Source organism: Calidris pugnax, unplaced genomic scaffold (assembly GCF_001431845.1).
Source record: "Calidris pugnax isolate Ruff unplaced genomic scaffold, ASM143184v1 scaffold377, whole genome shotgun sequence".
Taxonomy (NCBI): Eukaryota; Metazoa; Chordata; class Aves; order Charadriiformes; family Scolopacidae; genus Calidris; species Calidris pugnax.
In genome coordinates, this window is record NW_015091128.1 from 127,771 (window position 1) to 154,501 (window position 26,731).

General features: G+C 40.6%; 2 protein-coding genes across 2 annotated transcripts; one reads left to right on the forward strand and one right to left on the reverse strand.

Annotated features, from left to right (window-relative positions):
• Positions 1 to 3,061: 3,061 nt before the first annotated feature.
• Positions 3,062 to 15,387, forward strand: LOC106897681 (mediator of RNA polymerase II transcription subunit 1-like). The gene is made up of 10 exons (XM_014958458.1): positions 3,062 to 3,065; positions 6,153 to 6,207; positions 6,669 to 6,801; positions 7,868 to 7,896; positions 10,325 to 10,399; positions 11,556 to 11,626; positions 12,874 to 12,939; positions 13,387 to 13,495; positions 14,190 to 14,314; positions 14,679 to 15,387. Exons 1-10 carry the CDS (start codon positions 3,062 to 3,064, stop codon positions 14,810 to 14,812), a joined length of 801 nt encoding a protein of 266 aa, XP_014813944.1. The 3' UTR covers positions 14,813 to 15,387.
• Positions 15,388 to 20,137: 4,750 nt separating this feature from the next.
• Positions 20,138 to 24,441, reverse strand: YAE1D1 (Yae1 domain containing 1). Its single transcript, XM_014958462.1, has 3 exons — positions 23,730 to 24,441; positions 22,006 to 22,127; positions 20,138 to 21,582 (listed from the first exon to the last, which is right to left on the reverse strand). The coding sequence occupies exons 1-3, from the start codon at positions 23,844 to 23,846 to the stop codon at positions 21,159 to 21,161; spliced, it is 663 nt and encodes a 220-aa protein (XP_014813948.1). The 5' UTR covers positions 23,847 to 24,441; the 3' UTR covers positions 20,138 to 21,158.
• Between the last annotated feature and the right edge of the window lie 2,290 nt (positions 24,442 to 26,731).

The window sequence follows — 26,731 nt, forward strand, 5'->3', positions numbered from 1 at the left end:
AGTCTAAGCTATGGTTCATAGAAGCTAAGCAGCGCTGGGTTTAGCCTATCTTAGATAGAAGAGCATCTAGGATAGATAAAGGAATTGTTTGAATGCTCACCATTTGCAATAAACACTGATTCACTTTCCAGTTACATGGCTGGCTCTATCACTACCGATCACTAAAATCCCATGGCACTTTGTGGAAGAACACAGTATTACCTCTGATCTCCCGACCAGGTATCAATTCAGATAATCACTGACATCTCTTACACATCCTGCAGTTTTAACTGGAACCACCGGTTTTCACTGACCATCCCAGGCCCCAGTTGTGTATTTAGCCTTACTGTGGGCTGTTATGGAGCTGCTGTTCTCTCTGATCAACAGTTCAGCTTCTGGGAAGATGCAATTCCAAGAAACTGCTGGAAGCAGGCCAGTGAAGGTATTGCTGGTGATTAGTTTTGGTTTTTATTCTTTAGATGAAAACAATCAAGACTGGATGCAAGATTAATAGAAAAGAGCAACCTCCAGCCCCCCAAAAGAAACCAGAAATAAAAAAAATACACCAGTGTTGCACTGAATATGGAATTCCTGGAATCTTTTCCAGACTGCTATCATTAAAATGTATCAACAGTATGCAAAGTTTTCCCTTGTTCTGTATTAAGTCTAGAGTATCTTCACTGAAAGAAATAGTTTACATGAATTCATGTAAGAATATGAATGGAAAATACATTGATCCTACCTCCGGAAAAAAAAAAAAAAGTACCATTCAATGATATGGAAAAATCGTCAGGAATGGAAGAACTATGAAATTACAAAATGCTATTTTCATATGAATCACAGTGCTCCCAGGGCATGCATTGTGAAGCCGATTACAGAGTCAGGAATTTAGCAAGATGCGGAACACCGTGACAAAAATAAACAACGTAGTAATAATAATGGATTTCTCCAAAAGGTCCCTAAAAAAGCGCAGCAGTTTTAACCCTTTAAAAGGGGATAATAGAACCTCCAATTATTTGAGAGGAAGAAAAGATTTTCTCTGGGGACAACTTATTTTGTAACTGTGAACATCAAGGTTTCTTTCAGCAGCAGTTTTTGCTGAACACGCAAGAGAGTAATCTAGAGCAGGTGGGCACGCAGGATTCATGCTGTAATTCCTATTATCTTCTATACTGATGGTAATGCTTGGCCAGTTGTGCTTTTTTTTTTTTCATGAACTGACCCAGTTAAACATTTGTGTACCTAATATGCCTGAGATGCTATAATTAGAACATTTTTAATTATTCAACACTCTTAACTCTTCTCTTGAGTGTGGTAATTGGAGATGACAGTTCTGAATACTGGAATAACACCTTGGCCCGAGGAGCTTTCTGACAATGGTTAAGATGCTGTTTCTCATGTATGATCTTAGCCAATGTTACAATTTTATGGGGGTATGAAGGCTGCTACTTGTCTTGGAATATCTGTGTTGTTATGAAAATCTAGCACTATCCCTATCCTGGAAAAATGATGCAAATTCATCTACCCAAATACACACATTTGAGCACAATGGTAAAGGTTATTTTGTGTTTAAAAATTAAAGTGAATTTTAGGCTTAGTCACAGTCCAGCACGGCTGATACTTAAATTTCAAGTCCTCTGTGTATTTGCAGGACAGCTACTGTACAGACGTGGTAAACAGTGGCATGTTTCACTTCATTTTGGAAGTTTTCTTTTCAAGAGGCTCAGCAAATAATTTACTTTTCTGCTTGTTCAGGACATGATTAAGCCACTGGAGTCGGTATCAAGATCACAGAGACTCCAGTGAGCTCCAGATCAGGCCAAACATTTATGAAAATTACCACAAAAATATTAACTACTACCAGGCTGTGGTATGTTATATATACACGCACTTGTTCATGTGATCTCAACTGAAGCAACGTACTTACTTTGCATGGACCATGGTCCATGTTCTTGCCCAGCAGGAAACATTTCAATACATTGTTCAAGCAACCCTAAGCTAGAATGTCTCTCTAGAAATGCTGAAAACATGTTTTTAAATGGATGCACCAAGTCACAGGTAAAGCTCATGATTATACCTATAGACACTTCTAATGTCAGTTTTAAAAATCAATACATAGTTAATAGCATAAGCCAAGCTAATAATTTTAGGGAAGTGTGATCTACCACAAATGTGGAATTACATCATCAATTTACTTGATCACCTTTCACCTCCTTTGTAAAAGCTGAAATGCTAACATATTAAACTCTTTCAGCTGCATTGAGTTTCCCTAAGTACTATGTCTGTTTGGAGACAAATACCGCTTTTTAGTACATAACTTATACTTCTCCTGGGATTCCTAGGTCCAGATATATATTTTTCTCTGTAATCTTATTGAGGGCACTGGACTATTTAATTTCTACTCAGGTACCTATGTACAAGTCCAAGGTATCTCCTATGCGTGTTATGAGACTATTTCAGGCACTGCAGCATGACTGATGACAGCTGAAAAGAGAAAGTATGCTGTTAGACATCTTGAAGCACTGCCACACAGGGTTCATGTGGGAGACATGCTGTTCTTGCTGTAGATCTGGCATTCCCTGGTGACCAAGTTTCAAATTAGTGCCTATACAAAGGTCCAGGATGAAACCTTGAACGTCCCATGGCCTTGAGCTAGACTAAAAGCTCCCTTATGGACTGCTTCCCAGTTTGGCTGAGTGATTATTGCTATCGTACCTCCCCCTGCCTTTCCACCCCAAGTAAATTCAGTCTTTTTCTGAGAATGCTACACCGTCTGAAAAGATAGGGACAGAAATTGTGCCTTCTCCTCAGGACTTAAGAGTAGAAGAGCATGGCTGACGGTGTGACTCACCCCTTTGAAAAATTGGCAGAGCAGAGAGGTGATGTTGCTGTGCTTATCAAGCTTCTCAGGTTCAAACACTAACCCCTGGGGACCAGTTTTGTGAGGGGGCAAGCCTTCTGCCTTGCACAGCACCTGTGGGTGCTGTGGTGCAGGTGCTACAAGTAGTAGCCCTGGTTTCTTGTGGTGTGGATGGAGATGGAGGCACAGGGTGGGCTGCAGCCCTACTGTAGGCATCAACGCATGGGTAAGTGGGAGCATTTTCCCCAGTAGGGGTGCTTGCAAGAGCTGGTTGGGGTCCACTGGTTCCCCTTTCTTCAGCTGTTTGAGGGGGATGGCTTCATAGGGAACTGTGGCTTCTGCTCTCTTGTCCTCCCAGCAGGAGGAAGATGCTGCCAGCCCCAACTCACCATCCCTGCTTGATGTATGCAAAGGGTATAGAAATCCCTCTCCTAGTCTGTCTCTCTCCTCTGCAGCGCTGCTAGCTTAAAGGGGATGATTCTCTGTGGCTGTTGTACCTTCTAAGTCAAAGAAGCACTTTGCAACATTTCTGCTGGTGCTCAGAAGCAGAGCAGAGTAGGTGGCGTGTTGCAGGGACGCAGTTTTGTCTTATTAATCAGTCTGGAGTCTTTCTGCCTGTCTCAGGCTGGTGTATTCGGAAGTTCATTTCAGGTTTATTCCTGATGAAATTAGTGGTTATAGATGCACCACGTCTCAGCAAAAAAAAAACCAAAAAACAAACATTCTTTGAGCCTCTGGATTCTGTGCAAGGCCAGAAGAATACTTATAAGGGGAGTGATGATGGGCTGAAAATGTTCCTTTTCCTGGCTGCATTCTGCTTCTTTGCCATTCCAATAAGGAAAAAAACCAAACAACTCACAACTCTGCATTGAGATTACCCCTCTGCAATTTTGCATAGAATCATAAAATAGTTTGGGTTGGAAAGGACCTTTAAAGGTAATCTACTCTGGCTTCCCCTGCAGGAGCACCTTCAACTAGATCAGGTTGCTCAGAGCCCCATCCAACCTGACCTTAAAGGTTTTCAGGGATGGGGCAGCTACCATCTCTCTGGGCAACCTAAAGGTTTCCAGGGATGGGGCAACTACCGTCTCTCTGGAAAACCTGTTCCAGTGTTTCACTGCCCCCGTTGTAAAAAAAAATAAAATAAAAATCTCCAATTTTTTTATCTCTAATCAAAATTAACTCTAATGAACTCCAGGTGGGTGTCCGTTGTAAAACAAAAACAAAACCTAAAATTTTTTATCTCTAATCCAAATTAACTCTAATGAACTCCAGGTGGGTGTAGAAATCTGGATGCCTGAAACCCATGGCAAGGCCTTGGCATTTATCAAGAATACACATATGAGATTGTGCATAGGTAAACAAAGCCTAGTTGTTTAACAAGCTGAAGATTGGGCTACACCTCTGTATTTAATATTGAGAATACTTGCCTATACAAAACCTCCCCCAACTGTTTTTCTACCAGAAGTATTGCAAAAATTAGATATTTGTATGTAAAATTCAACTAAAATTATTTTTTTCTGCCTCTTCTTTTGAAGCATAACACCTCTGACCTTAGCAAGTTTTTATGCTTTTCCTCCTCCAACTTTTCGGGTTGTCAATGTAAATACATGCCATTATATTTAGAACATTTTGACATGTTTTTCAGGTTCTGTGACAGCTACTTCTACAAATGCTTTAATGGAACAGTTGCATTTAAAATACCAACAAAAACCATGGAGTGAAACTCTGAAACTTGTCCATTTTTGCATGGTAAGAATCACAGATTAGGTGAGAAGGATATGTGGTGTAAGAGCAGGTTGCCAAGATAATTCAAAAACTGCTTGACCCCAAAAACTGCAAAAACCCGGTGCCTATTATAGCTTGGCTCTTTTTTATTTTTCCTTCCAACGATGGATTAAAAAAAAAAGTTTCCTGCATTATTTTAACACTTTAGAGGTTGTTTCTTACATTATTTTAACTCTTCATGAGTTAGTACTGATTGTCTAATACTTTAGGTTATTTTCCATTCATTATCGTTAGCACATTCATAGTACGTAAAGACAATTTCTTGCCCTTAGGACTGGGAGAAAAGACTGTTTTTCAGAAACTGGCCTGAAACCTGCTGTCTAGACTCTCTCCTGCTGTGGTATACCTTAAGTTGTTTCATGTTTCCCACCCTTCCAGTAGCTAATTATATTTAAGAATCATTTTTGTAAAAAGGAGATTAGCACAACTGCTGTGAGTTTAGTATAAGAAGCCCCATTTGTTTCCATAATTCTTTTTATTAAGCTTAACTAGAGCCTTCCACTGAAAACAATGTCCTGAGTTTAAACATAGTGCAAACTTTTCAGCAGTAAAGGTTCTTTGTGAACTGAAGTGTGACGTTTAAGAAGTTTTCAGACGAGCTAGAAGAGAAGCTGGGAGAGTTTGCTTGTTACTAAAGTTAATACTTTCAGCTGAAACTTGTGCCCCTTGTCTAATGAAGTACACCTGTGGCACTTACTGAGCTCCCCTTTTCACTTAAATATATTCCTCTTAAAATAAAAATCTAAGTATTTTCTTAGTCAATATCTAGCGTTGTGGTGAAATTAGCTGACATGGCTTGTGTTCAGCTCAAATGAAACAAGAATGGAAAGCTGCATCCTGCTCCAAAGGCCTCTGATATATAATTACTGCCCAACAGGGTCTTCAAAAATCCATTCAGTGCTGCCAGTTTAGAGACAGTTACAGTCATAGGTCACCTCTGTTAGGCAAAAAATAAGTAGTGGTTTGTTGAACCAGACATCAGTGTTCTGTGTCTCATATGCAGGGGTATTCCTCTTTGGCTAGTGATTTAAGGAGTCTTTCTCTGTCTCTTGTTTTCACCAATGTTCTAGGATAAACCACTCCAACGGCCTGTCAGTAATGCTCCAGATGGTCCATTGCTCTCTTGCATGGAGAAGATACAGAGGGCATTAAATGGTAAACAAACTGTCAGATAACTCAAAGTGTAATTTTTAATATTCTGTGGAAACTACCCGTCCTTCTCTATTGATGATGTTGCACACAAAGGGGTTAAATGTACAAACACAGAGGTGGATATGACACAAGCAACTTGTGACTAGTCTTTGGGCTAAGCCTTCAGGCTATAGCTATTCTCAAAGCCTGAGAGTAAGCTCTCCCCAGCAACACAGGGGTTAATGATAGAGTAATAGTTGTCATTAATAACAAGAAGTCATGCAAGAGACACTATTTTCTTATTACCTAAAATAATCCTGTAAAGCAGGATAATAGTGGTTCTACTTCTTGATCATTGGAGCCTGATTAAATAACATTTCCCTTTTTTTTACAGCTAAATCTTTGTTTTCTGTGATGAACAGATTGGAATCTTTATCCAAACAAAAAGGGTAAGTTTGTTTATGAAGAAATGCAAATAAGCAAGCATGGCCCCAAGTCCAGTGAGCAATACCATCTGGATGGCTTGTCAACAATATTCATTTTTTGTAACTCGATGTCCTAGTGGAGTGCATTATTTGGAATGGGCATAAATGCCTATTTTGATTAGCCCTTGTGGAGGAGGTTGCTGGCTGAAAAAATATGGCATACATGTCTAGGTCACAAAGCTCCAGACTGAGGTAAAAAGTTTGCAGCAAACCAACATGATAACGCAAAGAGCAGAGCACAAATATATTGCCTGGTTTGATAGTTTTCAGAAGCTGAGCCAAGGAAGAGTTATTTTTGAAGCATCCCTGGTGTCTCTTCCCACGACCAAGTAAACTATACTCATTTCCTTTCTTCATGTGACAGAATTTTTAGATATACAAGCTTTTTTTTTCTTTTTCTTTTTCTCTTTTTCATCTCTCCTCAGGCTTAATGCTCACGCTAGCCCCAGTGGGACTGCCTGCTACATAACATCCAACATGTTTTATATAGAAGTTCAGCTGGACAAGGGTGGAGAGGTGATGGATGTAAAGTTGGCTCACCTTGGAGAAGAACCTGTGGTAAAGTTAATTTTCTCTGTCTCTCACCTCTCACCTGGCCTCCAGGTGCCATGTCAGAAAGTCTTTGGCTTCCTTTTGGTCTTGTCACACCTGCCAGCCTGTGCATGGCACTTGCTGCTTCTTTAGGCATCTGAATCTCTCACCTACACTTAACTCGATTGCAGATATTAAGTATCTTAACTGTAGAGCTAAATATTAAGTTAAAACTCAGCTGACATGCCCATCTTCCAAGAATTTTGTAGTACCCAGCATAATATTTCTATTCTCACAATTTGATGTTATCATATACAGTAAATAACAGTAAATAAAATATTTTCCTACCAAGGTGTAGTGCTGTGTATATTCCCAACGGATTTCTTGGAGCTGTTACCAGAGATTTTGGGTTCTTTTTGCATTTTTTAGAACTATGTGCATTCCTATGAATGGGGATGCTATTCTTGCAAGATTTCTTATTAAAATAATGGCAAAATATGACTCTGCGAGTTCACATACCATGTTCTGCAGTCATTCAATGTTACAGATAATCCTTCAGATTAAAGATACAACAACAAGCTGTTGCCGGAAGCATAAACTCTGATTTTTATCATCCAAATTGTTACAGTAATTTGGAGTTAATTTAGTTCCTTTTTTTTTTTTTTTCAATTGCAGTCAGGCCAGGAATTTCAAGTTGTTCTGTTTAACCAGCACAGGGCTGGACAATATTAGGATATTATTAGGATAATAATATCCAGAGAATTTTGGCATAGTAAATGCCAATAAAAGAAAAACTGGCAAAGGTGCAATTTTTTTTTTTTCTGGAAAGAATTTAACAACAGACTATTCCTGTCAATGTTACCCTTTTCCACAGTTGTTCTTTTAATTATTATATTAATATTATCTTTTAACTATTGTAGCATCAGTCTGGTTTTGCTGGTTTAAGGGGTTTTTTTGTTTTGTTTTTTTTTTTAAGCTAACCATTCAGCTCATTAAAAGTAATGGGGAATAATCTTTACCAATGAAATGGTTTTAAGATATGTTTCTCAAAGGATGGTAAGAAACATGAAACTCCTCTCTCTCACTCCTGTAGGTTTGTGACGACCTGGTGCAGCACCTAAGGTAAAGAACCAGTGCAGAGTCTCTCATTGAATGGAAAGGAACCTCTGAGTCTTGTGTTTCTCTGAATATTGTGGGGAAGTCAAAGCTAGAATGGTTTCAGTGTAAAAAATGAAGAGGAAAAAAAAAAAAGAAAAGATAAGAGCAAGAATTAGGAATAGAATAATATGAAGCCAGAAAACAACAGAAGAACTGACACATTTTGGGATATTATTTTATGTGGGAAGTTGGTTCCAGTGCTTTATATTGGAGGTCAGTGGTTGTTGTAACTGTTATTACCTGCTTCTAGTTTGTAAATTCAAGGCTAAAACTGCAGCAAATATAATTTTGAAAAGATAATGCCAGGCATTACTTATTTCTCGAGTCATTCCATTGAAAACAGCTAAACTGCTTCTGCTTCAATGGAGTCAGGGGAAAGAGTAATCCCCAATAGATTGGCTGTGGCTGCCCGCTGAACGCAGCCTCATTTGTGTTGATCACAAGAATTATAGAACTACTTGGACCCATCATTTGGGAAATAGACTGGTGATGACAATTCAGAACTGCAGATTTACAGATCCAAACTAGATATTACTTTTCCCCTTCTCCTTCCATCAAATACTAAATAATCTGTGTTGTCCCTATGTAAAATATCTTAACTGCATGTCCTTCAGGCTTATGTCACAGCAATGAAAGCAAGGTGATATCACATGGTGCTTTTTTCTTTGCAAATGCATAGGAGGAGATATTACTTTAATTTTCTCATGTACCAGCAGAGCACTATATATATATATTTTTTTTTATATATTTTATTACATTTTGTTCTGTCTGAATAGTTGCTGTTCCAGGTCAGGCCACCACCTTAAAAGTCTATTTAGAAATTCTCCAGCCAATATGATCGAGGTTCCAGGTTTTACTAATAGTGAGTTCATTTAAAGGAATTGCATTCTTACTTAAATACCTTGACAGAACAGTTGAAAGGGAAAGTAACGAGAGAAAGAATAATCATTGACCTTGCATGTTTCATCTCTCTTCTATGTGGACCTATAATCCATCATCAGTTTTCCCAGCCCTCTCTTTCCTTAGAAAGGAAGTTATATCAGCTTTATAAAGCTTTAACTTGCATTTTCCAAGGTATTTTGACTCCTTGTGATGTTAGTTGCCAGTGATTTGGCTCTGAGCAATGGCATAGTTACTACTGGCACTCCGGTACTGCTTTTCTGCCTTACTGTTTTTTGTTAAGTTTGGCACAAAGTGCAAGTATGCCTTCTACATGTCTTGGTGAGGTATTATTTTATTATTTTTTTTAGTTGTAAAGGCAGTTTGTTATATATGTAATGCTTCCTGTGAGTCTCATAGAAATTATAAAATTATGATGAGCCAGCCAGCCAATGCATAGGCTGGTGCTGTGTCTGTGCCTGTACCTGCATGCCTGTTTCCCCCCCTTTTCCCTGCTTCCTCACTAGTCCAGTTGGAAAGAGTCATGGAAGAGCTGAGTGACCTGTTTTGGTTTCTGTTTGGAAAGGATTTGTCCCAATGTGAAATTCCAGGCAGGTTTATTAGGTCTCTCTGCTGATCCACATCTGCATGGACAGGGAAGGTATGTCTTCTGGAGTATAGCTCTCTGTGGGACTACAGCACTAGAGAGTTTAGTGAGGCTTGTAAAATCCACTTAAAATCCACTTAAGCAGGTGAAGAAATACCTGATGGGTTAGTCCAAGCAGAGCTCCAGGCTAGCACAGCTAGTCAGAATCTGCAGGAATTGTGGGTTCCCTCACAAACTTACGCAAGCCACTTGTCCCCTGTTCTTTTTTTTTCGGATTGATGTGTCTATCGATTGTATTTAAGATCTGTCTCTCTCACAATGTGCAATATTAATGCAATCCTTGATATTTTGATGAAAAGAACAATGTATGCGTGCACTGTATCAGGGAAGTGTTACTACATGACTAACTTTATTGGAACATCATCAGAAGTGCTTTGCAGCTGATGAGCTGTCAGATTTGTGTATCGTGCACATCTATTGCTTTCAGTAGTGCATATTTAACCAGTGTTAGCTATAATTACATTGGTTTTTTGCAACAGAGCCAAGGATTCACATTTCCTGGTATCTGCTAAGAAAATCTAAAAGCAGTGTTACTACTTGCCAGATCTGATAAGGAAGAGGCCTATGTCACTCTGAAATGATGTTTTTTGGGTTTTGGTTTTTTTTTTTGCAAGTTAGATATAAAAGACTTATTATCCATCTCATTTAGCAGCATGATAGCAATTGTTTCTTTTTGGTAGGATGAAGAACTATGAAGCCTTTGGAACGATCCTAGAAGACCTGTCAAATATGTATCAAATTCCAGGAAACAGGTTGCAGCTAGTTTTTGCTTGAAAAACGTCTAAAATCCACAGTCTAGCTTTTGTTTACCTACAAAAATAATAATTTGTCTTCTCTCTCTCCCAGTGAAATGAAAGCTAAGGGATACTTTGCTTTGCAGGCCCTTGAAAAGGATCTTTATTCAATGTCTCTTCTAGACAGGTAACTTGAAGTCTACCTCTTTCTCCCTTTCCCTCCACCCCCACCCCTTCATTTCACTGAAAAAACAAGTTAACTGATCTAATTATAGGGCAGGATGTGGAAGGCTAATGAGTTTTCTCCCACTGGAAACCTTGAAGCCTTTCAGTAGTTTGCCAACCCCAGGCGTGCCAAACAAGATGATCTACTGAACTCCTGAGCTTTATCTAAGAGACTTGCTGGGAAACTGGTTGGTTGTAGAGCTTGGGGGTGTGTGAGCACCCACTAGGAGCAAACAGTGCATCTGAAAGTCAGCAGCTGTGTATAGATCTCCCTTTGTGGTCCTGCTGTTTGGCTGTCTCATTCGGTGCCCAGGTTTTAGATCAGGAGTGGCAGATGCTGGTTTTCCTCCTATCTTTCCTTTTCTCATATCTCCTTCCAAAGAGTAGGATTACAGATAGGTGGGGAACAGATTTTTCCTAAACCCTTTGTTAATTGTACAATGGTTTTCATTCTTTTCAGAGAATCAGAGTTGAGGTCAGTGCTTTTCTTCAGGATTTTTGAAGCATTTTTTCTGATATCTTGCCTATTGAATTCTCTCAGGAAGCATGGCCTTCTGTAACTAGAACCACACTCTTGGCTTATTTTTGTAGTGTTCCCTTATGAAGCATACTAACTCCATGAACAAATGCACTATAACCTTGCTAATCACTGATATCTCACTAAATATTATTTATGAGTTAAATAGATTATTCATCCCATCTATCATCTAAGTTAATGCCCTGCAGTATTTTAATACACAGATATGTAATTGTATGTTTGGCTGTACGATCACGTTTGAGGTTAGAGATTGGTTTTGGTTTAGTTTTTCCAGGTTATTTCCTTACTCTTTGCTTAACCTGCCACCCCAATGTATTTGTCCCCTTTAATTTCTGGTAAATAACATGCCAAATTGCAGCATGAAACAGCTCAGATACAGGGTTGAAACTGGAAGCCCGAGTCCTAAGAGTAATGCGTGAGTGGAATGATGGTGTTTTGGAAGCTGTCATAACAAATGGAGACACAATCTACTTCCAAGAAAGCATTGTCTCCCTTTGATTAAGGGTGCAAATTATCCTTTACATTAGCCTGCCTGGCACTGCAACTCAGGAAACACTAATCAAGATGTGTTTTGAACTAGAACACAGGATGTAAACAGAGTTACTGAAGTACTTCATGGAAAAGTAGGACACCTTGTGCCAAGAACTGGAGGTGATTTTGGTTTTTTTTCTTTTTTTTTTTTACTTCATGGATTCCAAGAATTGTAATAAAAAACCCTACTGAGTTGACTTTTGTTTACAGTTAAGATCCTCTATTATCCTCTTTATCAGGGAGTGTGGTGGCAGGATGAAGGGTAATAGTTTTAAACTGAAAGAAGGTAGATTTAGCTTAGATACTAGGAAGAAATTCTTTGCTGTGAGGGTGGTGAGACACTGGAACAGGTTGCCCAGAGAAGCTGTGGCTGCCCCATCCCTGGAGGGGTTCAAGGCCAGGCTGGATGGGGCTTGGAGCAACCTGGTCTGGTGGGAGGTGTCCCTGCCCAGGGCAGGGGGTTGGGAACTGGATGATCTTTAAGGTCCCTTCCAACTCCAACCGTTCTATGATTCTATGACTGTAGTATAAACAAAACATGCTGTAGGGACCTATTGTGTCTGTATTCTCAGACAGTGTACAGACATAGGGAAGGAGAAAATAAAAGGGGGTCAGGTTGTTTACCAGCTACAGCAACATTGACTTTGCAGCAGCCTAAAAGCAAAGCCAGCGATATTCTGAGGTTATGTGGGAAACCACAGTTTGGGAGTGACTGTGAGATGACAGCGGTAGTAGCTGAGATAATACTGAAAGGCAAATAGAGTCAGTTGCTTAGTATTTTGGCTGACGTACACTGTTAGAAGTGAGCTTTAACCATTAATGTGCTAGAGTTCATAAAAGCACTTCTAATACATGCTGCTGCTATCCCTGTGCACAGCTTGATATGAGTGTTCCTTCTGAAAGTATTACGACTTTCCCTTCTATTTCAGACTAGTCACTGAAAGCAAGCAGTTCAGCTACTATTTTTAAAGCTGAATAACAGGTCGTTGTGCAAAAGAGAGTAACTTAATCTAATCTTTTCAAAGATGTCTGATAACTTTATACACTGAGGGTTTAGCTATTGTGCAAAAGCAAGTAACTTAATCTAATCTTTCCAAGACATCTGATAACTTTATACACTGAGGGTTTAGCTGTCAAATTCTAAGAAAATGCTGTGATATGAACATATACTGTAATTAGAGATATACTCTTATAAGGAATGCCCATTTACACTGCTTTTGGTTTTTCCCCCCCTTTGTTTCCCCTAATGTTTCCTCTAGAGGAATCCCCTTTTGCCCATTTACACTGCTCTTGGTTTTTTCCCCCCTTTGTTTCCCCTAATGTTTCCTCTATTGACATGTATAGTAACTTTTTTTTTTATTCCTCAGGCACTCCTATGAACATTGAATTTTACATTTCTCCCTATCAAGTTTTGGAAGCAGAACTAAATCCCGGTAAACCTAGAAAAACAGAAATAACTAATGTCATAACTTTTTCAGGACTACCTATTTTGTTAAGCAAAATTCATTGTTGAAACACAGAAATAAGATTTAAAATTCTAGTTTAGGAGAATGATTTATGTGATGCACTTTAACCATACATCAGGAAACTACTTTCCCATTTCTTGGCTGTTGACCCAAACTGAAGTGAGAGTGATATCAAACAAAATAACTGCCTAGCCAACAGGAAAATGATGTAGTTGCTCGATCTGCTTCATGGCACGTCCCAAAATTGGGCAACTTTGGCCATTTGGATGTGGCCTGTGCCAGGTTCTCCTCACTGCCCAAGCCATTGTGGTTGTCAGCTGGACCTGATCTTTGCCTCACCATTGTGTGTTTTGTATGCATAAGATTAATCTACACTGACAGGAGAGAAATAATGCAGTTCTCTTCCTCCCTCAGGTTCCCAGGTATGTGGAACAAAAGCAGTTGTGACTGTTGAAGGCACAGATACAGTCCACAAACTTCCTCTTTCTCCGCTGCTTGTAGAGTCTCAAGCTGGAGAGGACGGGTGAGGCTCTGGACACTTCTCAATACAGAAATGCATTTACAAATCATTGGCACTAACCTCAGGATAACATGCATTTAGCCTCTGCTAAAACAGGAACCTCTGTAGCTACACCCTCTAAAACCTGTGGCTTTTAAGTTTTCCCAAATGGACTTTAAAGTTACTGTGTTCATATCTAACTGTGTCAGTTGTATTGAACTATGTATTTATTTGCAGATTTGAAGCCAGAAGGAGCCACTGGAACAATATTACTTAACCTCCTAGTATTCAACAAGCAAGTCCTGTGTAGTTTCAGAATAAATAGAGCATATATTGAGGGGGATATTACACCTTAACTATACCAAACAGCTTGTCATCCCACCATGGATACTGACACCACCTCTCTCTACTTCAGTGCAAGGCTGGAGGGAAAGTCTGAAGTCATTCTCCAAAATAAATCACAAAGCAAACATCCTTATAAGTTCCTCACTTTCTGGTGACTCACTTTGCCTTTCTGCCAGTCTTAACATTAACCTTGTTTTAAAACATTAAAGGCTATGGTTGTGTTTATAATATAAGGCAATACTTTTTCAAAACAGAAGTAGTATGGAAGGTAGTAAACCGCTAGGGACCTGAGAGTGACCGTCCTCTAAGAGTCCTTGTTAGGTCAATTTCTGTAACAAGCTTTCATTCTATGTTTTTTTTTTTTCTTTCCTAGCCACCCTGCTTTTTTGCCACTGACTGATGAACTCAGCATGGATTTGCCAGCCTTTTTTGTGTTGAAGTTTCACCAGCCTATTCCTATGTCCTCATCCAGTATTGAAGAGATACAGAGGCTCACAGGTGTGTTACAATTGTTTTTCAGACTAAGAAACTTCTGTGACCACGCATTGCTTATTTACTTTTTATTTCCCCGTGTTAATGTTGCAGGGGAAAAAACTGGTTTCTGGGGCAGAATGTGTTTTGTTCTATCAGCCCGTGTAACATTTTAGCAACCAGTGCAAACCACAAAAGTTCTACGAAAAACAGGACAATTGCAGGCAAAGCTGTTAAACCCTCTACCTCAAATTCCCGTTAGCAAAAAAAAAGGGAGTAAGAAAGGAGATTAATTTTTTTTTTCTGTTGAAAACATTGGTTTTGGTTCTAATATTAGCTTTCATGTCCAGTCATAACCTAAGTTCCAATAAAAAATATCATCTGGTTTCAGGAATTCAGATTACTGGCTTGAAACTAGCCCCTCTGTATGAGCTGATTGTTCAGTCTACCCTGAAAGAAAAATGCAGTGAAGACTTTTCTACACATAAATCCTGTTTCTTTGTGGTGAGTATAGTGTGCATTTGACACACACACTCTAGCCTTATGCAAGATATACACTGAATTATATTTCCCTACAAGCAAGCAATACAGACTTCCCAGCATCTCAACAATATTTAAATGCTCTTTAAGAAATAGTTCAAGTTATTTATGAAACAATATTAGAACCTTTCAAGTAAGTGAGCGTCTCATCCTCATTAAACACTGTGTGCATGACTGCTGAAGTCATACTAATTTGTCTATATGTAACCCAAATATTAACTCTTCTAAAAATTGGTCAAATTTTCATCATTAATAACTTAAAAAGAAGGAAACTTATTGACTGATGTAAGGAGCAAATCCCAAGATGGTACTTACCTAGATTTTTGAAGGTCTTTATCATGCTGCATGTCACGCTGCCTATTGTGACTGATTCAATACTGATTCCCTTTAAAGGGAGCAGAAGGAAGAAAAGTGCAAGGTGATAGCAATTACTCTTTAAACCCATGGTTGCTTAACCATAGACAGCTTCCCTTTTAATTACTGTTTCATTAAAAAAAATTTAATTGAGGCTGCATTAGATGTAGAAGAAAAGTTTTAGAATAGAAAATGGTGGCTGAAATGCTTTCTGCCAGACTTAAATGCAGAGCAGCTACAAGACAAGCTTCAAAGATCTATTTTTTTTTTTGGATAGCAAACACTAATTTTGCGATGCCTTCTGCCAGACTTAAATGCAGAGCAACTACAAGGCAAGCTTCAAAGATCTACTTTTTTTTTGGATAGCAAACACTAATTTTGCAATTCATGGCCACAAAAAAAAGAGGGCACTTCTTTCTCTTCTACTAGCAATGATGTTAGCAGAGCCCATTGCCAACATAGTTCTTGGACTTTGAGGTGGTGGTACAGAAGGTAGTAGTAAATTTACACCACTCTAAAATAAGCTTTAGCAAAGCTCTCCTCTATAAAACCCATAAGATGGGACAAAATTTTCATTTCCATTAAATATACACAAAAAGCTCTGTAACTTCAGTAATTAGTACTTGCTGGGAGGTTGTTTTGTCTCTGAGTTGAAAGATTTCATTTCTACAAGTAAATTACTAAACTGAATTCTAACTTTGAAAGGAACATAGGGGAAACCCTTTTACTCCTTGAACACGCAAGGAAAAGCCCTTTTATTGTGCTCTTCAGCTGTTCCTAATATGGACCCTGCTAATTAAGTGCCCTGCCCTGTTCTTAAGGTGACAGTTCCCCTTCGGCATCCTGAAGTAGATAACACAATATTGCATTTCTAATTTTGTCATAGAAACACTGTCAACATGGACAGGTGGCAATTTTTTCTTACTATCTCCTGTTCTGCTCCTTGGTTTGGTTCTAACCAAACAAGCCTCTCCAAAGAAAGCAATAGTGATGGACGGAGAAACAATGTGTGATGCCCAGAAGAGATTTCAGGCAAAACTGTTATCCTACCTGTACGACTGTCCATCAGCACTACTATGATGTTCTTCTGAGAGAAGACTGTGGTTCTTTCCATTTCTATAACCCACAGGGGTCTTAAGAGTATTTGGAAGAATTGGTGGCGTAATTTGGATGCATTTGGGAAGAAGAGTGGGTCTCTTTTATCTTCCTCTAAGGATTAAGTTTCTACCGAAATGGAGAGAGACATGATGGACATGCTAGAAGCGTGTCTTCCAAAATTATTTTTGCTGCCAGATTGTGAGTTGCCTGATAACATCAAGCTTTACTTTCTCGTTTTCAGTGCTTGAAATATCACCGTATTTGTTGTTCAGTCTCTTCCAGATTGCCCAAAGCACTGTTACTTCATAAACAAAGGCTCAGAAAAATCAGATTTAGCGGGAGCCTTGGTCAGTAAAATCCCATTTAGCCATCCAGAGTGCGTGCCGGGCGTCATAGAGATTCTTCGACATCAAGTGGCGTATAACAACCTGATTAGCAGCTGTGTCTCTGAGAAGCACATAAATGAAGGTAAATCGTGTGGTTGGAAGCAGCACAGAGTATGAGAGAGAAACCAGCTTCTAAACTGGGTGTTAACAGATTTACTGCTCCCTCGCCAAAGCTGTCATTACTTGTGGAGTATTTTAAATTATAAAAAAACCTTAATTCTATTATTACACTGGATATTTTTTTTTAAAAATCTCCTAGGCCTGACTCTTCTATAAGCATAAACTAAGTTGCCAAAGTGATAAATAATTAGATTCTACTGTATCGGTATTTTTTAAATTCTAGCATGTGATTCAGCCAAAGAGAATCCAGGTTCAATGGGTGGTTATCACTAAATAGTAATTTTATTTCTAGATGATGATTCAGAACTGCTTTACTTTGAAGTGGTACCACACAAGAACACCAGCTTTTCTGTCTTTTTCCTTCATCCTGTGAAAGAGAATTTAGCCTGTGGTATGTGTGAAATAATCGATAATGTTCTTTTTATTGGGCTGACAAGGGGCCTGGTTCTGTCTGGGCTCTTGCACTACCCTTCCCTGTTACAAATACCTTCCAAGGGCTATCCTCAGTGGTGTGCAACCCATGAAAACCACAAAGTAGCACTTGGGTATAAATTGCTTACTAAAAAGTGTTCCGTATTCAGCATAAAACAGAAAGTAAATGCAAATATTCAAGTCCTATTTTGTCTTGGCCTGTATTTAATTAATAAAATGTGACTTCTACTATTTCTGATTTCAGTAGATTAGGAAAAAGCAAGTTTTATGCAAGAGCATTGCTGCAAGCCCCTCCCCATAAACTTCAGTCTTACCTCTCTTGAAGCATCAAAATGAAAGGATGGTTTTTAATGTTTATGAAAACGTTTATTTTAAAATACTTATACTCTCCTCTTTCTTAGTGACAATTGATGTTATAACCTCCAGAGAAGTCCAATGTCACCTTCATTTAAATCCGCAAGATCCAACTCTAAATTCCAGTGATGACTTTATAACAAGAGCTGTGAAGCGGTAAGTAGTTTCATTTTATTTTCTAGCAGTTGGAATGAACCCCAGGTGTCCATTCAATGGAAATATCATGTGCATTCACAACACCATAAACTCAGCGACCAGAAAACTTCACTCTAGCAAAAAGTTCTAATAGTGACAATAAGTTACATTAGTGTCTTAAGTATGTCTTTCCAAAATTTTAAACATTAATAGTGATAGAAAGTGTTTCTTTCTAATAGAAAGCATACCTTTTATAAGATGCTTTTTTCTTTTGTAAACGTGCTTTTCTGAAGACTCTACTTGATGACAGTCTCCTGCCTGGTATAACTTACAACAGCACAGAAAACACTTTTTCTACATCTACCTAATACCAATCAGTGCTTCTTTTCAAAAAGTGAGGTGCATAAGGCACGACTACAACACTCTCTGGCTTGTTTTCTGAAACAAACGCCAGGAGAGGCAAGTTGCTGTGGTATTTGGACATGTGCTAGAGAAAGGACTCAGACAACAAATTCTTTTGGCATAAGCTAGTATATCTATTTGATGACAGCAAGATCAGTGCAGGCTGGATACTGAACCTTGTTATTTAGCCTGACCTGTCTGAAGTCACAGGATACTATTCCTGGAACCAGGTAATTCTATTGTTAGAGTGGAAAAAACCCTCCTCTAGTGTAGACAGTGTTTTAGAGAAGACAAGCTCCGTACCTGTCTTATACAAAACATGAAAGTTACAATTATAAAAACTTGGCACAAATGAATATGTTTCAATGTTATTAGTTTAGCTTTTCATTTAAAGGACCCTTATGATTTTTTTATTCTTTTTTATCAAACCCTCCCACTCTTCTATCAAAGCTGCTTTGCACCATTAAATCTTAGATCCAGCACTTGATTTCATTGTGTCAATGTATGTTTCTGGCATAGCACAGGTTGCAGTCATACTGTAGTTACAAGGTAACATCTATTAGCTTGTACAAGGCAGAAAGCTGCAAGGAGTCAGGGCTGGTTTTCACCAGACCTGTCATTCAGGTGTCATCCACTGTTTTTTAAAAAAAAGAAGTTTAAGAATGGATGAAGTCTGTAGTAGTGACTAACGTTTCACTTCCTCCTTCAGTTGCATGTCAGTCCCAGTTGTCATGAGAGCTATTTTGAGGAACGCTGCCAAGGTGAAAGCTGATAGTGAAACGCAAGACACGGAAGCAGATACGAAACAAAAACCTGAATCGTCGTTTGAGCCCATTACAGATTCTAATGGTCTTGAAGAAAGCCTTTCTGTGGCTGGTCAGCAAGATTCTGTAGTGACAGATACGCCAAGTATTACAGACAGCCCAAAAGAAAATCTCTCTGCAGCCAAACTGGAAACTCTGGGTGATAACGTGGAAAAAAGTAACCCCACAGTAAGCACAGAAGCTTTGTGCAGAGCGGAGGAAAGTAATTCCACGGCTAGTACAGAAGCTGTTATGACAGATAAGTAAAATACACAGTCTATTGTTTCATAATCAAACAAGAAAGAAGTATTTTCCCTGGCGTAGATTGCTTTTGCAGAAGTAGCTGGAGAGAACTTGGCAAGCTCACTGTCTACTTAGTAATTTGTGAATGGAGTTTCCTTTTTGCACACTATTAAATACATAGAAGTAATACCCTTGACTCTGCATTTTTAAACTGCCAAATTTGGGAAGTCTAACTCTGCTCTAGTGACCTTTATTTTTGTCTGCACCACATTCTACCACAGTATGAAAGAAGTTTGTCTAATGTGATAGAGGTATAACGTAACACATGCACTTGTAGAAAAGTAATGTTTATCCATGTCAGCATTATGCTAAATAAAATGAAAAAAAAAAAGAAATTTGTATGAACAATTTTTTAACATACTTAATTAATGCAGACAGCCCTCTTTGTCCACTACTTCAAAAACAAGTTCAATAAAGGACTCTTAATTGCAGTTCTGTTTTCCCCCAAAGCAGAGGTGGGGCTGAATTGCAGCCAAACTTACAGTCTATCAACTCCGTGGCAGGATAATAGAGCCTTTACTAAGAAAGTTGTAAACTCTGCCTCTGAAAATCAAGTAATTTTTACCTTAGTTTTTTTTTCTAGCCTCAAAGTCTACAACTGTTCCGTGATTTTTTTTTTTAAAGTATAGTTAAGTCAGCTGATCAAAATTTCAGTTTGTCTCTGTCTAGACCTGCTTTGTCTCAGACACGAAGGAAAGCCACAAGCAACTTAAAACAAGTAAACTCCTAACATACTGTAAGTCAGTTTAATTGGTGCCTTTTTTTTTTTCTGGCCTCAAAGTCTAAAAAAAAATAAATCACAAAACAGTTGTAAAGTATAGTTAAGTCAGCTGATCAAAATTTCAGTTTGTCTCTGTCTAGACCTGCTTTGTCTCAGACACTAAGGAAAGCCACAAGCAACTTAAACAAGTAAACTCCTAACATACTGCAAGTCAGTTTAATTGGTGCAAAACAGAGACAGGCATTCACAAAGAAAAAGACTTCCTGACCAGAGCAATTTGCAGCTACAGGTAAGGCAAGCAACAGGAAAAGGAGTCAAATACAATATACCAAGTTGTCAGAAATACACACGTGTGGCTAACAACGTGCTTTTAAGAGAAGGGGAATAGGCCTGGCTTCCTTGAAGATTTTTTGGGGGAAAAAAAAACTATGGGAATGAGGGAAAGAGTTCAGGCTAGAGGGACCGGCAAAATAAATACAAAACTAACCAAGGTTCATCAGCCTGGAAATATGTTCAGTGTGGTCTAACAGGCTAAGAGCACATGGTCGGACAGTAAAACAATGGAATTGTCAGTAATTCCACATTTGAAGATAATAGTGTGTGGTCAGCCTAAGGGAAATAAATACAACTGTACAAGGAAAAAAAAATAGTTTTTAACTCTGAAAAGGTGCTGCATAGTGGTTACAAAAGAGGAAGAATTTGACAAAAGGTGAAAAATTCCTATATTTTATACAGCAACTAGAGTGTCACAGCACTCTAGACATCAGCAGCAAATCCTGTTCTATTTTGCATAGAGTTAGCACATCATCAACAGTGGCTTTTTCTGCAAGAACAGCTTCTCCCTAGCACTGGGCATTTATTTTTTTCAGATATTAGAGGGGACCTATTTAGAAGCTATTTAAGGGACTTGCTTTCCAAACTGCTGCCAGAGAGAAAGCGAGGGTGAAATGCTAGCTTCTGACACAGACAGAAAAATGTTTAGTAAATCTTTGTGGAGTTTTTAAAGTAATTTCCCCTTTCTGTGGAAGTTATGTTTAAGATTGAAAGCAAGATGGGGGGTCGCCAGGAGCCAAAGCATGGTGAAGATTTACAGAAATTACCTCTACTGGGAAGTACCAAAATCAGATTTCCCTAAAAATAATTGATGCTTCAGCCTGTACATGGTCCACAAACCAAGAATCGAATCCTCTTGAGGTAATTTTAAATACCACGAGACAGAAAAACTAAGGTTCTAGTTGCTGGACGTGATGGAGTATATCCAGTGATAAGCCCAGTTGCTCCACTAGCCAAATAGTCTGCTTTTTAACCCAAGCAAGGGTTGACCTTTCAGGATCCGTGCAGAGTTTTGCCTTGCTGCACTGCAAGGAACCAACCTCACCATTATTTCGACAAATGTTTTCACCAAAGCTGCCAACGTCTTTGTGTCTTCCAGCTTTAACTTCCTCCTGCTCTGTCCCAGCAGGAGCTGTGTGATTAAGGTCCATGTCCTCAACAGAATCTAAAATTTGTCCAAGGTGTGGCTGTTGTTCAATAGAATTCAGATACTCAAGCACATCTTCTTCATGCTTTCCAATCACATCGAGAAGATTATTTATCTCACTTAAGGCAGAATCATGTCCATTAAGGTGACACCAGGATAAGAGAGCACTGAAAAGGGGAGAAAGAAAAACAAAAAAGCAATTACATGTATCCACACAGACTTCCAGTGGCTGAAGGGAGACAGCAACATGACAAGATGTCTATACCATATAAATCTATATAGGTTTCATTCACAATTTCTGGGAAATTAAAGCAGTAGATCGGAATATTAAGCTTAAAGATGTAGATTCAAATGATTTTCCAAGAGCAACTGAAGGACGATTTCTGAGAATGATCCCTCTCCACCCACGATACTTCCCTGTATTCAAGACCTGAAAATTCTCAGGTTGCTCACTTTGGACAGGTTCACAATGCACCTTTTTGGGTGTTTGTTTTTTTTTTTTTTTAATTAAAACACACCACAACCTGCATGCACACTCCCTCCATGCACACCCTCCACAGACATACAACCTTAAAAAGTTTGTAACTTACTTCAGGGTTCCTCTGAACTGGCCACAAGTCACCATCAGCTCAGCACCGTGTCTATAACCTTGATTGAAGCCTTCCTGGAGTGCAAGTTCTTTCCCAGCCTCAATTCCATCCCTGTAGCCTTCCTAAAATAGGAGTGGTGCAACAGGTTGTTCACAATGTGAAAAATCTGACCGATAACAATTTCATAATAAAAAAGTTTGGACAAGTATTCAGTCTCTTAAATTACAGCTCCTAGGTTTGGATATCCTCCCAGTTACGCCCCTACTGCCCAACCAAAACATGCTTTTTTGCAAGGCTTTATGATTTACTGACTTGTAAGATCCAGTTCTTTTCCAAAAGGATCCACAGAAAGGCCAGAAAGTGACAAAAGTATTTTTAGAAACATCAAAAAAAATTTATCTGCAGAAAAGCATGCTTGCTTCTGTGATGACCAAGTCCCACGTGAAAAATTCCTGTAAGGACAACGTCATAGAGTTTTCTAGACATTCAAAAATAGGGAGGCTGCAAAACAATTCCTTTAGCAGAAATACTTTCCTATCCATAATCCATGTACCTGTTTCCACAAAACTAATTATTGAGCCTTGCTACTCTATTTGCTGGATCTCACTCAATTCAAGAGCTACAAGGGAAAAAAGACGGTGATAGGAAGTGAGTCACATACACACATAACATTGGGATTGCTTTCTGCAAGAAACAGCTAGTGAATGTAATGAAAATGAACTTCCTTCTATTCCAATCATATTAGTATGTAATTCTTAACTTTTTTTAACACCAAAATTGCAAGTTGTAAGAGTGAAAACTTCTATTTGCTCACGGAGAGGAAAACTGGTGGCCTTACTAGAGAAGTAGCCAGGAACAAGAGTGTTTCTTTATTTTGCCCAACGTACAGCTCAATAACATTTTATGATTTTGCAGTATGGACTCATAAAGTACCAGAGGGATTTGTGTAAGAACACTAAACAGCCCCATAAGAAAACCAGACTTTTAAAAGAGACTCAGATGCAAGAAACTTTTCCTTGGAGAATAATACAACAGCTCTCTTGTAAAACCCTTCCCCATCAACAGCCTACACAACAGCTTCCATTCATGTTCTTCAGCCAAAGGCTGTTCACCCATAAGCAGACGGGTCCTACTGGCCCCGTTCGGAATGATAACATGTCTGTTGAAATAACATGAGTTTACATACTTGCTTCGTTCCCTGTAGAATTCCAGGGAGGGAAGGGCTGCAGAAAACGTAGGGCTTGGCTTTCCTAAAATGTATTTTTCACTAGGAGAATAAATAAGCCAAAGAACTACCCAGACCCGCAACATCCAATTGTGGTTCCAACATGGTGTCACATGTCTTAAATATGACGGGTGAAGAGCTCTACTTTAAAGACCCAAACATATTTCTTTCTCAGCACTGTTTAGCTGTGCTGCCTTACCTTTTCCAGCGGTATAATTCCAAGAATGAAGCAAATAGCACTGCCTTTTACAAATACACACGGTTGTACAGAGAAAGCCAATGCCTTTTGGTAAAACAGTACTTTGCTCTGACAACTACTAGAATGGAGTTTATGTGAATCCCTGCTACATTTTCCTGGCATTCAGAAAAAACTAAGCCACAATAACTTTTAGGCAGCCACCCTAAGTTTTCCCTTTAAATCAGCCGTACGTATATCAAGGTACGTGTCGGTAAATCAAAGAGGGTTAAACAGACGATGAAATCATTGTTACAGAAATACCTTCAGTCTTCTTTTCATGGTGCTGTTCCATTCTTTCCGTAGCACATACATCTCATCAGCATCTTCATCAAATATATCCTCACTGGATCGGCCGACGGCAACTTGTAGCCAGGACATAACAGCAGCGACAACTACGGCCTCCGTTTACGTGGTGAGAAAAGTCCTGAGAAGCTCTCAGAAGTCCCTCCTGCTAAGCGTCGGATCAGAAGTATGGGCAAAAAACGTGAGTTCTGGAGAGAAGAGCTGATTATTCAACCTGTACATTCACTCCCACGTGGAACACAGGTGCTGTTTACCATCAGGGTGCACCTGTCAAGAGAAGAAAGTCGGATCGTCACCAGTATAAGCAACTTCTGCCATTTGGGAGGACAACTTAAGGCAGTAGTTTCTTCCCTTCTTAGGGCTGTGACACACATGCCGAATTAGCACTTCGGGACGCTGGCAGAAGACAAAGAGCAGGCAGCAACAACTTTGTGCCTGGATTCCAACAGCAGCTGACATATAGCCCCGTGCAGGCTCCACACGCTGCGTTGTTACACACACACAATTAACACTGCAGAGTTAATCACTGGTGAGGGCCTTCACCCTCCATTTTCAGTTTTTTTGTTGTGCCAAACGCTTGAGCGTCTTCAAACCCTTCAGCAGAAACACTCCCTGTGTATTTTGAACACAGAACTAGCTGGTTCTACCGCGGAGGGAAGAAGACACAAGCCAATTATTTCGCCTTTTCCACAGAAAAAAAATCTTAAGGGGCCGCTCGCAACCAAATTCACGGCACCGGCGGGAATCCTCACCCCCCACGAACGCCGGTTCCCGCAGAGGCACCAGCGGCTCTCCGGGACCCGAGGGCCGCCAGAGCCACCCCGCGGCTCGGCCACGCCGCGTTTCCCGGAGGAAAAGCCGCTCCCGGCCGGAGTCCCGCCGCCTGCGGGCTCCCTCCCTCCCTCCTTGCGGCCGCCCCACCGGCCCCACAGCCCGCCCGAACCTCCGCCGAGCCCTCAGCGCCCGGGCCGGGCCCGACCCGCCATTTCACGGCCGGCTGCCTAAGCGGCGGCGATACCGGGAGCCTTCTCCCCAACCCGGCGGCACACGCCGCCTCCCCTCGCCTCTCCCCTCCCGGCTTTCCGCCGCCAGCCCAGCTCCGCGCACCGTTTCCTCACCACAGCCCTCAGGCCGCCGCCGCCGCTCCCTGGGGGCCGCCATCTTGAGTAAGGGCAAACCGGCTTCACCGCCGTCGGAAGCAATTAAGGGAGCGGCAGCCATGTTGGCTGAGGGCAAGCTCCGCAGAGGCCGCAGGGAAACAGACGCCATCTTAACCAGCAGCCCCCGGCTTCAGAGCCCGACGGGAGGCGGGCCGCCATCTTGAGGGCGGGCGCGGCCTCGAATCCTCCTCAAGGAGGCGGGACGGGGTGGCTGGGCTGCTGGGTCCTGCTGCTCGCTGAGGAGTTCGAGGCGGTGGAGGAGGCCGGGCACCGGCGGGAGAAGGAGCCATTAGCGTGAACCCCTCTCCCGGCTCTCCGGAGCCAGGGCCGTTGTGGCGCTTCAGGCCTTCCACAGTGCCCTGAGGCCATCCCTGAGGGGAGCGGGTTACTCAAGGCTCTTGATCCCCGGGGCACAGAGGTGTCGTCCACTTTTCAGTCATAATTTGTGGAATTTGGTTTTTTTTTAAAAAAAGCCTGCCTTGTTGGCTGCTGAATCTTCAAGGACCTTGTGTGTCAGGCGTGCCTGACGTGCGGAAAGGGACTCCACAACTCCTATCCCCGGGGCACAGAGGTGTCGTCCACTTTTCAGTCATAATTTGTGGAATTTGGTTTTTTTTTAAAAAAAGCCTGCCTTGTTGGCTGCTGAATCCTCAAGGACCTTGTGTGTCAGGTGTGCCTGACGTGCGGAACTCACAAGTTGTAAAGTAGGTATGTTTATTCAGCGCCGGGCAGCACAGCGGGGTAGTCCCACCAAATTGTGCGCGCCCTCGAAACCCAAAATCTCCATATTTATGCTACTAACTTATACATATTTAATATATGCTGCAAGACTCCTATACATATGTCCCGTCCCGCTTCATATTAAAATTAGTCTCTCGAACCTATTTCCATATTCTCCGCCCCTCTGCGCCTGCGCAGTGCCTCCTGGTGGTGGTCGCCGGGGGTTTCAATGATGAAGTAAGGAGACTCCTCTTCCTCACCGCTAGTTACCTTTTTTTGTTCTCACTGACCCAGATCTTCATAGGGACTTATCCAAACTGCAGGACTGGTTTCAGGCGGTTTTGAGCTGGTCTTGGCTCATAGTTCCTATCTCTCGTTCCGCATCTTACCCAACGTTCCTATTGTTTTGAGACATATGAATTAACAGATTAACCTACTGACCTACTACTCTATCAAAAGTTAGTTATTTAACTGTTAGTTATTCTTCCCCATATCATGCTCTTAAGCTGTCGTCTACAAGATTTAGGTATTACACTAATAAGTGCTTTTTAAGATTAAAGGTGCCAGCAGGAGCCAAATGTTTCATTGCTTGCTTCGATTAGAGAAGACAGCAATATCCTTTTGACATAAATACAACAGAATAAGGTGGTTTTTTCAGTGCATGATGGGTTTGGCTAGTGACCAGAAGTGTAAAGTTGGTTAATTTTCATAAACATACTATACACCAACCTTGTATTCCAGTTGTATGTTATTCCAAATTGCCACCTCCTGTTAGAGTAAACGTCCTCATGTACAGAGTGCTTCTGCGGGTCCCTGAGAGGGAGCGCGTTTGCTCCTTGTCTGGAGAGGCTGATTCCCCATTTCCTGGGCTGGCCATTTTCCACGCTCACTCCCAGTGACTGCCAGGTGTCCCCACACCTCCTGTCGGTGCCACGCTCACTCCCGGTGACTGCCAGGTGTCCCCACACCTCCTGTCCCACGGATGGCTGGTGACATTCATTACAGCAGAGCCTAGGATGACAGCAGAGCCTGTCCTTAACACTGCAGGTACCGAGAGATGAAGGATTACGTGCTGGGACT

Bases quoted from the DNA above. Each gene is read 5' to 3' on its own strand.
- LOC106897681 (XM_014958458.1), top strand. The intron at 7,897-10,324 runs GTAAAGAACCAG...TCTCTCTCCCAG, and splicing joins GACCTGGTGCAGCACCTAAG to TGAAATGAAAGCTAAGGGAT. The intron at 11,627-12,873 runs GTGATTTTGGTT...TTTATTCCTCAG, and splicing joins CCTTGTGCCAAGAACTGGAG to GCACTCCTATGAACATTGAA.
- YAE1D1 (XM_014958462.1), bottom strand. From the start codon at position 23,846: ATGTCCTGGCTACAAGTTGCCGTCGGCCGATCCAGTGAGGATATATTT. The intron at 22,128-23,729 runs GTATTTCTGTAA...CTCCTATTTTAG, and splicing joins CCATGAAAAGAAGACTGAAG to GAAGGCTACAGGGATGGAAT. The intron at 21,583-22,005 runs GTAAGTTACAAA...TCCCCTTTTCAG, and splicing joins CAGTTCAGAGGAACCCTGAA to TGCTCTCTTATCCTGGTGTC.